The sequence below is a fragment of the Filicampus tigris genome, chromosome 6 (assembly GCF_054856515.1).
Source record: "Filicampus tigris isolate MCC_2025a chromosome 6, RoL_Ftig_1.0, whole genome shotgun sequence".
Lineage (NCBI taxonomy): Eukaryota > Metazoa > Chordata > Actinopteri > Syngnathiformes > Syngnathidae > Filicampus > Filicampus tigris.
The window spans coordinates 24556921-24569976 of NC_141222.1; the positions used below are offsets into that span (position 1 = coordinate 24556921).

Sequence of the window (13056 nt, forward strand, 5' to 3'; positions counted from 1 at the left end):
GCAACATTACGGGATATAAATTAGGAATTGAGTGGGAACTTGGTTTGTGGTTCAGTGTTGGTTTGGTTGCGTTGTTAAACTTGCATCAGGTTTAATATACAGCGTGGTTGTGGTTTGGTCTATTTTTGCATTTGTTTTGGTGAGAGAAGATTATTTAGGGGGGGGCGGGGTTAGGATTAGGGTTTGGGTAGGGCTAGGGTTAGATTTAAAAAATGCTGAGTTTTTGGAGCCAGTTCAATAGACTTGCACCATTTAGGAGGGTCAGAGTGATGCAATGATTTAAATAAAAAATAAAATAATGATCATATTTCATTCAGGTATTATTTGTTACATGCAATTTTCAGTTTCTAAAATTGTCAGATAATTTTCTTTTCTCTTGTTGGATCTCATTCATTAATGAAATGTGCAATAATGTGCAGATTTTCGGCAAACCTTCAGGGGTTATCTGAACGCAAAAAAACATTGTGGTTTTAAAAATTGTATGGCCTTTTATTATGGAGTTTTTTAAATACAATTCATCCTTATGTTTGTCTGCACGACAAACACGGCAACAATAACAATTACATTTGACTGCTCAAATCATTTTGCCTTCATGGACATCACAGGTAAGCATTCCTAGAAATGGTTAGTGGTGGAAATAAGGCTTCATTTTTGTACAAGCTTGATGCATTTTTAGGCTATGCATATAGCGGAGGCCTGAGGGACTATCAGCACTAACATCACAGCTGGCTCAGTAAATTGCCCAAATGCCATTTCCCTCCTGAACAGCTGCCCGATGCTCTCAAGGAATGACAAATATCGGCATTGTTATAGCACATTTTCACACAGTTACGCCACTCTCGCACACAGTTTTCAGTTTATATCATTTTATGACCTGCTGCTGTATATGGATAATTTGCATTTTGTTTGCCTCACAAACTTGACATTACATCACTTTGGTTCAGTCCCCACAGCAGATGGCCGTGCAGCGAGCACGTCTGTGTGAAGGTGACGCCGTCTGAAGAAATTCTCCTCTTGAGGAATCTCGACAATGCGTGCGGACGGGGTTAACGAAACATTAGAAACAGTAAGATGTGATGCAGTTGAACCTGCGAACACAATGTAAAAAAAAAGGAGGCCGAGGTCATCCTTGGAAAGATGACACATTTGGTGTGATTTTGATTAGAATGGATTATACTGTAGGTTCTCTAAGATTGTGAAGGTAATGTAACCGGTGAATTATTGTATTGATGTTCATCAAAACAACAAAAGCGCAGATGCTCAAAGCGAATGTGAATGACGTCATACACTTAAGCATGACGTTTTTATATTTTCTTTTTTATTACCCATTTAAAAATCGCAGCTAATGACTCCAACAAGCCAATAATCAAGTGCTGTCATACTCTCACCTCTGCGTGCAAATTAAACGTGACCAATCTTCACAGGAATCACCGGAGACTTAAAAAGAAGTCTGCCGGATAAAACCTTACAATTAAGCAGAGTAAATTAGCTGTTTTGTGTTGAGGCGTGCAGTATGGCTAACAGCCCTCTGGGATCCCAGATGGGTTGAAATACAGATGCAGCAACACTGATTACACTGTGTTGGAACACACTGCGGTGGATCATTACAAGATGATAACCGCCAGTAATAGATTCAAGCATACATATGACTTGCATCATGTTGCATAGTGTAAATTTCATAAAAATAATCATTGTTATCATCATCATCATCAATTAAAGCCATCAGGGTTTTAATAATATCATCTCTGCTCGGATTAGTCCTGGTACTTGAGTTAACGACAGTCCGGCACACTAGTGGCCGGACTGTAGTTAACTTTGGTTACAGGTTACATCACAGGTTTGCATCCAACAGGAGCGTAAAATAGTATTTTCTGTTTGATTAGAGCATTAACCACAGCATTGGGTACACCACCTGTAATATCTAATGATAGCAAATGATTACGTTTGACTGACACTGTCAAAGCTATTCATTTAGCAAAGTTGATCATAGTGGTTATAGTGCTATAGAACTGCACTGCATTGTAGTCAGGGTGTTTTTTATGCACAGTTCTAGCATTTGACCTAATTAGATTTGCAGGTGCAACTGCTGTGGCCGGTGAGTTTGTTATGCAAATTTGCATGAAAGTGTTCAGACTCTCCATTTCTGTCAACAGTCTTTATTATTCATCAATGAATGGCTCAGACAACAGCAAAAAAAGTGTCATGTAAATGATAAATATCATACCATACACACCAACAGCAACAATAACAAATAAACAAGGACATTTGAGTACAAACAGCCCGAACAGATTTTTCATTAAAAATGTATATGAGAGCCAAAAAGACGATTAAAAAAAAATCTAGTATGAGTGGTTGGCCGAAAGCTATAACACACGTCAATTATTTACTGCATGATTCTATAACTCAATGAATGATCATTGTATTTATTGCAGTGGCGTAAAGCCTTGTTCACCTTTGTATTTTGCAATACTGTGAAGAAATCGCCTTGCTTAAGTGAAAATGCTTTTTTTTTTTTTTAACGAACATCAAAGAGCGCCCAAATCTTACAAGCAGCATCTGAATGCAATTGCGCACAACAGTGTAACATTTAAAGGGATGTCCATGCAATAGGATCTCGATGAGTCACATTGAATCAAAGCTCATGTGCAGATGATGCGGATACAGAGGCCAGCAGCAACAGCGCCATCGTGTGGGGAACACCTAGTGGAAGTTGTGCGATTTAAAAGGAGATAGCACTGTGTGTGTGTGTGTGTGTGTGTGTGTGTGTCTGTGTGTGTTATATTGGAAATGGGGAAAAGGGTGCGCCATCTTAAAGTGAGTTAGTTTGTGAATGTTAACGTTATTGATTGTAGATCACACTAATATGTGCATATTCTTACAGAGTGTGTAGTCACAAGGCAGATCGTTAGGGTGCGATTTGTGCGTGCTACATTGATGTAACAAAGGAAACATAACGCATGCTCACACTCTCAGTGATGCGCAGTGGCGAAACCCCGCAAAATCCCCAAAACTGCGCATGGTGTTCAACCAAGGCTGGTAATGTTGGAGCGACCACCAGGGGGTGCTACAATACGATGGCCAGACCTGCGAGGGATGTTGTCATCAATCTGAGCCCCTGTGAATTTAAATCAATAGAGACAATGAGTACAATACAGTAAGAGAATTAAACGTGTGACAAAAATGTTGTATCCTCATACTACTGTGTAATAAAATGGGGCTCAGTTAGTCTTTGACGTGAAGAGTGAGGTCTTTGGCCTGCTCCACTTGTAAAGTGCATTTCAAAAACTTCTGTTGTGATTTGGTTTTTAAAAATAAAAGTGAGTTGAATTGAATTAAATATATCACATCAAATAATGGTACTACCGGTACTATTTTAAAATTAAATATAAATTAATAGTGGAGTAGATAGTGTAATATTTCAAGTCGTATTATTATTTCACAAAAGTATCAAGAAATATTTTATTACACAAAAGTTTGGGGTCACTTAAAACGGTCATAATTTTTGAAAGTTTTTTTCAATGACAATAACTTTAAATTAATAAATAGATAAATCGGTCCTTAAAACTTTAAAACTTCATACGTCAAAAATGAGGACATTATTTTAAATTACATTTGCAAAAAAATATTGAATTGCACTTTCAATGCTCCCAAATGTGTTTTTTTGCCCATTATAGAGCTACATAACATTTAGCAAAACCAACATATAGAATACAAAAAAATAAACCATTGTGTCTAACCTGATAGGCTGAAGTTGGACTGGTGAAGGTTGCGCACTGGTGGAGGCTGGTGCGAGGTCGGTGAAGTTTTGGCCGAAGGTGAAGGTGTGATATATTTCGGGGTTGGATCGACATCACACACAGGCCCATCATACATCCCACGTGTGACCCCTTTGTCCTTAATCTGTTCAGAGGCATGGGAAATGTTGCGCCGATACTGCATACAGAATTTATTTCAAACTCTCATTTCTGTACTGTACCTGGTTCCTGAACTTTAAACGTTGGTAAGCAAAATCTGGGAAGGGCTTGCGGGGGATGAATCGGCCAGTACCCTGCTGAACTTGAAGCTTTCCTTCCTCAAAAACCACTCGGCCTTGACTCAACACCAGCATTGCAGCCCCACGACATTCCAGACCCTCAAAGATGTTATATTCTGCAGACTGTGAGAAGTACATATTAGGCCTACAAACATGAGAAATTCTGCGCAGCGATGGAAAATGTTGTATAAAGAAATATATCGAGGGTAATAATACATATCGTAGCATAATGAGATGCAAATATTCCTCAACTATGACCAATTCTAATAAACAATAGTAGTAAATCTTCTTGCCAAGACAAGAAGTGTTTGGGCTGAGATTAACGATAGCTCATATCACAGAACACACACACACACATATACTATTTATTAGCCCAGAAAAAAATAAAACAAAGAGCAAGGAGGGTTTATTTCTGCAAGCAGAGCATCAGAGAGAATAATGCATGCAGTAAAACTGCAGCATTTGAGAAGATGGGGGATGAAGGGAGAGAAAGGCTCGGGGCAGAGAGCAATATGATAAAAACAGGGGGAGGGGGTAGAAAGATGCCAGTGCGGGGTGGGTGAAGGGGTGCAGGGTGGGGGGATTAGACCCGAAAGCCGACAGCAGTCTGGATTACAGTCTCTGAAAGATGGGTGCTAGACGAAATATATCAAATACTGCCTGATGTTGCGAACCGTGAATTCCATTTAAATTCATGTAAGGTCATTTAAATGCATGCTACCTTCAATAAAGGATTTTTTTTTTTTTTTTTACAGGACAGAGAGCAGTGTATCAGTGCATCTATTGAAATTTTAATGGTATCTTTAATGACTTCACTAAATTGTCAGGGGAAATTGACAATTCTCCCTTTGTGGTGTCAGCCCTGCGTGTCTAATGCCTGTAATTTCTGGCACATTAGCACATGCAGGATGGCCCCTTTGATATTTTATTTGTTTTTTTTAATCCTGTTCACGCTCATCCTGCCGCCTGTCCTCCCCCCACTGCTTCAACTTTATTCATCCTGCGTCGTTCTCACCGACTGTTGTAGTTTGGACGTGATGGTTTTGGTGCTGTCGGGGTCCCAGATCACGACGTCTGCGTCAGAGCCCACCGCTATCCGACCTTTACGGGGGTATAGATTGAAGACTTTGGCGGCGTTGGTAGACGTGACAGCCACAAACTGGTTCTCGTCCATTTTACCCATGGCCTGGGAGGAGGTGTGGGGGACAAGAGGTACAGCAGATCAGAAGTAAATATAGAGGAGTCCCAAATATTAAAATTATTGAAAATAAGGGCCAAGAAAAAGAGGCAGTCCTGTCAGGGAATTTTTAAGTGGAATTTTATTCATGTAAAAAAAAATAACACACACACACATGCACACGCACACACATATTTGTTTGCTCTTACCACAGCTTTGTCCCAAACAAAACTCATCCTCTCCTCCACTCCATTGGTGCCCTCTGGGATTAAGGTGAAGTCTTCTTTGCCAATTGCTTTCTGAGAGGTGCTGTATGCGCAGTGAGCGCTGCCCACCACCTGCAGGTCGCCACTGTGTCATAACATGATACATTGTTACCAACACACACTTAGCACTGCAACAGAATTGAGTTGTACGGTACAGTTTAATGCTGTAGTCTATTATCCTTACAGATTATACTGTAATTGGATTTGATCATTTAAAAAATTACAATCAAACAAAATTAATCACAGGATTTGAAGTGAAGTCAAAAGTATTTCAATGATCTGTCGTAGGGATGGGCAAAAAATTTGTTGCATTAATTTAGACTACATTTTTTGCTGAATTTTTTAAATCAAAATGTATGTAATTTTTAATTTATAAATTGCCTATTATTTATGTCATTAAATTGATTCACTGATTTATTGTAAAATCGATTTTTTCTTTTTTAAATAGTAAAACTATTTTTTTTCATATGCACGGTACATAATCATTTTTACTTTACTTAAATAATTAGTTCATTATTTTTTATAATTTTAAGTAATTTAATCAAAAAAATCTAGTTCAACATCCTCCATGAACCAGGAAGTAGTCTGCTAAAAAGAAACAGACCTTTGCACAATGCTGTAATTTGTATAAACGAGTTAACTTGTTCTGTTTAATTGCCCACCCCTCAGACATCCCATTAATGGCCACCAGGTGTCCTCACTGAGCGTACCAAAAAAAACAACTGAAAGTCAATCATACAACAATGCAACTTTAAGTCATGATCACAATTTCTCACTGTGTCTTCAAAATTAAAACAGCCATTATAATACGTTCTTCACTACATCGTGATCGTCGTTTATTGATTACAGTAAGCGCATTAGGCTGGATAATTGTATTATGGTGTAATCAAGTTGAAAGATGGTTATAAAGATAGGGCATGTAAGTACCCTGACTTTTGTGAAAAATAACCTAAAAATACATGCTTTCAGTTAAAAAAAAGAAGGTGCCGTGGGACTAGCTTGAAAACCCACAGTGGAGGACCAGAGAGGAGTGAGGAGGACAGAGGCACTTGGTATCCAAGGCAACAGATGATGGAGAATTCACATTCCTGTGCTATTTATAGAATTAGCGGCACTAAAAAAAATGTACAGTAAGAGATTTTGTACATTCTATTCAGAGAACTGTCTGACTTCGTAAAGTGTATAAATTCATAGCATTTCCTTATTCCAGTCTTTTTGTTTGCCCCTCTTCTTGTCAAGCAATGACCTCAACTCTTTTTATTAAAACAAGTTTGACACTGTGCATCGTGTGAGCAGCTGCTGTTACTGGAATACCAAACAGGTAATGAGCATTAAAACCTTGCCTGCGTATCCTTTGGTGTCACTGATCTGTTTTAAAATTCACATTATGCGGCGCTTACAGCTATAAATAACTCAGCGTTCATTTCAAAGTTTGTAAACCCACTGAGGGCTTCATTATCCCGATCACATCCCAGTCAAGTCCTACCAGGCCAGAAGTGTGTGGAGGTGGTCTGGGGTCGTGGGATCAGGACTCAGAGGTGGGGAGGTCACATAAGCAGCAGCTTTGGCCCAGTTCTTGCTCCAGTAATGCGAACCATCGGTGGCCAGGCTGGCTGTGATTGGCTCTCCAAAAACGACAGAACCTGGCGATTCAACCGAAAAGGGATTCACAACTATTTATGTAATACAGCATTTATAATGTAGACAGGCATGAGGATTTCCTGTGGTGCTGTGTAATGAAGTATAATTGGGGATGGCGGAACGAGAGAGCCACCTTTCCTCCGGGCCTGGGTGATGGTGTCGGCCGCACTCTTACTCATCACCTTGGTGATGTAGACAGGACAATTCACGCGGTTGCCAAGGGTGATCGCACGAAACACCGCCTCAGCCTCCACCTGTACTTGGAAGAAGCAAGGGCGCATCAGAGCTAGTCGATGGTTTGATGGATGGATACAGTGACGCCATTTTGTCACTTCTGTCCACTGAAAATGACATCACAACTACGCAGGGCTCAGGTAACGACCAATAACGGCTCAACTTTTTTCTGAAGCTGAGCCATGATTGGTCGTTATGTAAGCCCTGAGCATCTGTGATGTCATTTTCAGTCGACAGAAGTGACAAAATGGCCGCCCCCAGAGATGGCTAAAAGTGGGTGCATTTTGTTGCTTAGTTTATATTGCACAAAGGCAATATTTTTTAACACGCTATGTTAATTATTTCACACGACATCCTGTCCTGTTAGGATCTATTTAAAAGGGAGAGACCTTTTTTTTTAAATTACGGTAGTTTATTTTTAAGATCAAAATTCGGGGCACAGGGCTCCCCCAAGGTATGCCAGTCAGTCATTTGGATCAGAGGGATGTTGGATTGGAATTTTGGTTGTATGGACAGGTGGTTATCAGATGGCCAGAATGAGGGACGGGCATCTGTGTTTTGATAGACCGATGGATGGCATCACCTCTTCAGGACGACTCAGAGGATGGCCTTCAGGTCCTGTGATTCCCATTCCAAGGATTTTGGATTGCTCCTAAATCATGGATAAAAAAAAAATAATAAATGCATGAGGTTGGTCACAGCCTTTAAGGGCGTCTGACATACAGTGTAATTTTTAAAGCAGAAGAGACTGCTACATTGAGTCAACATTTAGTTAAGAACTGAGAAGCTGCCATTATAGCCACGAAAGAAAGATACATTCGGCTCCACTTACCTGAGCAATCAAATCTCCATTTTCAGCATGAACTAACACCACAGCTCCAATCTGTTTCAAGAAGGAGAAGGCCTCGTATAGCTGAAAAAGCGAGCAAATATAACATATTAATGACATAAGAATAGCGTCTATCATAAATGAATGTTGGTATATGTAAGATTATTATTAGACCTGAGAATCTGTCATCTGGTACACATCCTTGTAGGCCATGTACACCTGGAAGGAGTTGATACCTGACAAAAGTGGGAACAAAATGAACTTCACATTGACAACATTCACAAAATTAATGAAAAATGTTAATTTTTCATGATATGAATGTGATTTTGCGTCTACATTTTGGCATAATCCTGTTCTGTTTGGGTTTTTTTTCCATCTGGAGTGGTGGGCGGTTCCCTCGAGGGGCACACCTGCAACTCATTTTAATCAGCCTTGTATAAAAGGACTGCTAAGTTGTTTGCTCCTTGTCGGAGCATTCCTCTGCTTGCTCCTGACCATAGTACCAAGTATTGAATTTTCTAGATGTCATCTTTTGTTCTTGTTATGTATTTTGCTCTCCTTGTTTCTTTGAGTTTTTTGCCATATAAGTATTGAATCTTTTGTTATTAAAGATATCCTCTGTTGTACTTTCCGAATTTGGAGTGATCTTGTCTTTTCACGACAAGAAATTTTAGTTATTTTCTTGCCTTTAGCAAGCATTTTGGGTTATTCTAGTTTTCCCGTTTTGTTTTTTTTTCCATACCAGCGCTCTTTTTTTAATTTTTTTAACTTTGTCGGCTTTGCACATTTTTGTTTAATTGTAAATAAATTGTTTTTGTCAAAGTCTATCTGGTTTCCTGCTTTTGAGTCTTTTTCGGATAACTCCGGAATCGTAACATATTTGTTTGAAGGGCATGAGTCACATAAGCATCTGTTTTGTTCCAGAACAAAAGTGATTGTTTTTTTTTTTTGTGCTTTGAAAAATTGGCTTACATGCAGACGAATAAGGAGGACAGTGCATTTCCTCTGTGCTTTCCCTCTAAGAGGATTCAGAGCAAGGCCAAATTGTTGCAAATGTGTCTCTGGTGTTCTTTCCAAAGTAGGGATTAACAACAATTGACCACAATTAGCCACCAGCACTTTAGAATATGTTTTTTTTTTTTTAAAGTGAAGACAGATGTACCTTTCTCCTGCACCAGCATCTCCAGCTCATCTTTAACGGTTTCATTCCACTGAGGGATGTCAACGTGGAGGGAGTAGTCACAACACGCCCTCTTATCTGCAGCCTCCTGCCAGACTTCAAACGCCTCCAGCAGGCTGTCCCCGAGCTCGGGCGTCACATGGTCAACTGGAATAGTGGCGGGTCGGAGCTCAAGAGCGTGCATGGCCTTTACATGGTTGCTGTATCGTCACGTCTCATGCAGACTCACTGATCATGGTCGTGCCTCCGGCAAGCGCCGCTTTGGTGCCTTGCAAGAAGTCATCGACGGGGCGTACGCCCAGGTAGGGCTTCATCAAACAGGTGTTGACATCAATCCCACCGGGGATCACCATGCGGCCGTTGGCCTCGATCACTTTGATACCATCGGGGACCACTAGATTTTCCCCTACTTGCCTTCGGATAAAATAAGGGGCGGTGCAATCAAGGTGGAGAAGGGCCATATATAGTTAGTTGTTGTAACGCGGATAAAACATATTTAATGATGGCCTAAGACATTTGCACAGTGAAAAGTAGCAGCAAGATATATTTATATTGTGTATACGTACTTAATGAGCCCATCTTCAATGTACACATCTGCGTAAAGCGACTGGTCATCATTGACCACTCGCCCTCCTTTAATCAGCAGGCTGTCACCCTATAAGGGGAAAAGGAAATCAGGAGTGAACAGATGGCATTATGGTGCACATATTAGTTGTGTTAGGCTCATTTTGTCTTCTTTATATTTTTGATTGATTCATTTATAACAGACAATAGCGTTTAGGTCGTTTAATTACCTGACATGTTCATCATCAGAGTGTACGGACAGGCGGAAGTAACACGCCGAAACATGTCAGGTCATCAAACGACCTGAACACTATTTTCTGTTATAAATGAATCGGTCAAAAAAAAAAAAAAAAAAAAAAAAAAAAACATTGTACGTATTGCTTTGGTCATAGATGGCATTCATGCTAAGGTGAATGCAATCCGTCTCATATTATTTTATATATTATCTGGTTGCTGGAGGATTGCCGTTTGGAAGAACAGGATGGATAGTTGGAGAGAGCGAGAGAGAGATGAAAAGGAATGAGCACGTGTTGATAATGCTGTCTAAGTATGCACACACTTTTCCACAGAGGACACCTAGCAACAGTGGAAAATGTTATGTCTCCATGGTAACCGCGGTAGAGGCGGGAAATCGTTGTATATTTAAAGGTCTTTGCCATGAAATGTTCGGCATTTGGTGTTGGGCCATTGGTACTTATATTAATCCATCTGAACGATAAAAAGATTTCAGTGAAAGCCTGACGCTACTCCCAGCTCAAATCCGAGTTCCATCCTCACGACACGCAAATGTAACAAAAATTTAAACAGCGTTCCTGTGCACGTCTGTGCACATTCAATGTGAAATTGACAATTCCAAGTGAAGAGGCTTCGTGATACAGGACAGTATTTTCAGCCTCGCTAAGAATTTAATCTCCTCTTCCGGCATTGGCAGCAGGGATTTCCAACAGCTCCATCTTACCGTCACATGGGGGAGGTTGTTCTCCTGGCAACTGGTTCCAGACATGATGGTTTCTTCCCCCGGGGTGCAGTCTACTCACTCGCGGTGCCCCCCTTTTGTTACCCCCACTGTAAAACGCGGTGTCGGCGTGAACGCGCCCAGAGAAAAAGGCAAGCGACTATAGCGCTGTGTGCGTGCTCGCACACGGAGTAAATGTGCACGTGCACAGGAAAAGCGGCGTGCACACGAGCGCCCTCACACTTCACCACAGTGATTGCAACACTGAACTGTCACGTTAGAACAGCTAGTGGCGCACGCACGAGCACTCAACACACGACAATGGCAGTTTATTTGCATGGTTGCTGTCCACTTCAGCACCACAACGTCCCGACGTGACTGCGCACTTTCTGGGGAGACATTTGGTAGTTTGAGGCACAAATGCATGTATAGGTGGACATGCATGCATGTATGGTGCCCTTTCTTTCTTTCTTTCTTTCTTTCTTTTTCTTTCTTCTTGCCTCTCTATCCTCCACCCCCTCTCTCTCTCTCTCTCTCTCTCTCTCTCTCTCTCTCTCTCTCTCTCTCTCTCTCTCTCTCTCTCTCTCTCTCTCTCTCTCTCTCTCTCTCTCTCTCATCATAGCCTATCAACCAAGGCCCAAGTTTTGGTCGGTCACGTCGTTATAGCTGGTCCAGGCCCTGAAGTAAATAAAGTGTGTCTAATTCATGGTATTTGCTGAATGAATTTTTTTTTTCATTCAATCTATTCCAAATATTCCAAATATTCTAAACTTTTAACATGCATAGCAATTGTTGTTTCCCCCCACCATATCCCGTTTGAGCAATAGGTGTAGCCTTCTGTGTATTTGGTTTTCACTATTTTCCAAGACTTCTCATTTAAGTCGGGGGGGGGGGGGGGTTTCTACAATAATAATAACAACAATTGCACGGGCAGGTGTGTTTATGTATGACTATCTTTTTATATGATTTTGACAGCCATAATGTGCCTAGCGATAACTGACACCATAGAGTAGGCCTATATGCAATATGAATGAATGAATGAATGGATGAATGAATGAATGAATGAATTAATTAATCTATCTATCTATCAATCAATCAATCAATCAATCAATCAATCTGTCTCAGAAGTTACCTTTCCATGTGTGGTTTCCATCCCCGAGGGAAACGCCGTCTCGACCCCTGCACAGCCACGTTCTCCCTTGGGGGAGGTGGTCCGTGAACCCATTCGGGCTTCACCAGAGGTTTTGCCGCCGGTGGAGTCGCAGATATCCAGGAGTCTCTCCCGGCTCCCGCTCCTCGGGGTGCGGCCCCCTTTCCTTCCAACAGCGCAACTGTCGAAGTCGATGGTTTTGCTTTCAAACGCCCCCTCCACGGAGTCGAACATGCCGTAGCTCTTGCGCTGGTTCGGCCCCGTGGCGATGGGGGCGGCAAAGTAGACCGGTAGCTCATCTTCCCGGTTCCACTGCCTCCTGCAGTCCGACATCGTGACTTCCACCCGAGGCTTCGGCTACACTGTGAGAGAGGATGGAGACAGTAACACGCGATGTAACCGGGCACAGACGGTCCCGCCTCCTCTTGTGATACTGGTTGGACTGTACTTGTCTCAGGGCTAAATGGAGGAGGATTCAATCCCCACAAAAAAGGATGATGCCGTTTTTATGTAATTTTGATGTAACCTCCGCCGCAAGTATCCAGATAGGTGGCTCTTTGTTCCCCTCTCCCTCCAAAGCCTAAAGTGGGAGTGATGAGAGGATTAAAGCAGCACATCTGGAAGGACAGATTTGAATATGCTTCAAATGCCCTCACTTATGTGTCACATACGTCCTCCTGCAAAAAAAAACATGCAGGTACCCGCAAGTCAGGTAAAAGGTCAGGTAAAATATCCCTTGATATTTTAGGAGATTTTATTTATTTGTACTAGTCTGAACACTGACCTGCGTGCTGATTGGATCAGTTCTACTGATGAGAGCCGCCTGTATGGTTCTGTTTCTTTTCAAGCTTGCAGTGAAGCTGCGAGGATGCAAATATGCATGGGACCCAAACAATACAATACAATACAATTTTATTTATATAGCGCATTTCATAACAGCCAGAGCTGTTACAAAGCACTTTTCAAAACAATAAAAGGCTGTGATACATTCTCACTTAAACAGGAGCCAGACATTTTTAACGCGAGA

General features: G+C 41.3%; 1 protein-coding gene across 3 annotated transcripts; it reads right to left on the reverse strand.

The window, feature by feature from the left end:
• Nucleotides 1-854: 854 nt before the first annotated feature.
• On the reverse strand, nucleotides 855-12686 carry crmp1 (collapsin response mediator protein 1). 3 transcript variants are annotated; one of them, XR_015087171.1, is made up of 15 exons: nucleotides 12012-12686; nucleotides 9927-10015; nucleotides 9590-9774; nucleotides 9343-9507; nucleotides 8355-8416; nucleotides 8184-8264; nucleotides 7935-8003; nucleotides 7251-7371; nucleotides 6963-7119; nucleotides 5420-5561; nucleotides 5049-5219; nucleotides 3977-4156; nucleotides 3738-3900; nucleotides 2966-3115; nucleotides 855-1088 (listed from the first exon to the last, which is right to left on the reverse strand). XR_015087171.1 is itself a non-coding variant. In XM_086033751.1 (14 exons), the coding sequence occupies exons 1-14, from the start codon at nucleotides 12360-12362 to the stop codon at nucleotides 3024-3026; spliced, it is 2028 nt and encodes a 675-aa protein (XP_085889877.1). In that variant the 5' UTR covers nucleotides 12363-12686; the 3' UTR covers nucleotides 2141-3023. The 3 variants fall into 3 exon arrangements, 2 of the variants coding, with proteins under 2 accessions (XP_085889877.1, XP_085889878.1); XM_086033751.1 differs by lacking the exon at nucleotides 855-1088 and having other exon boundaries at nucleotides 2141-3115; XM_086033752.1 differs by lacking the exons at nucleotides 855-1088; nucleotides 12012-12686 and adding an exon at nucleotides 10883-11106 and having other exon boundaries at nucleotides 2141-3115.
• Between the last annotated feature and the right edge of the window lie 370 nt (nucleotides 12687-13056).

Bases quoted from the DNA above. Each gene is read 5' to 3' on its own strand.
- crmp1 (XM_086033751.1), bottom strand. From the start codon at position 12,362: ATGTCGGACTGCAGGAGGCAGTGGAACCGGGAAGATGAGCTACCGGTC. The intron at 7,120-7,250 runs GTGGCTCTCTCG...TTGAATCGCCAG, and splicing joins CACCCAGGCCCGGAGGAAAG to GTTCTGTCGTTTTTGGAGAG. The intron at 3,901-3,976 runs GTACAGTACAGA...GCCTCTGAACAG, and splicing joins GTTTAAAGTTCAGGAACCAG to ATTAAGGACAAAGGGGTCAC.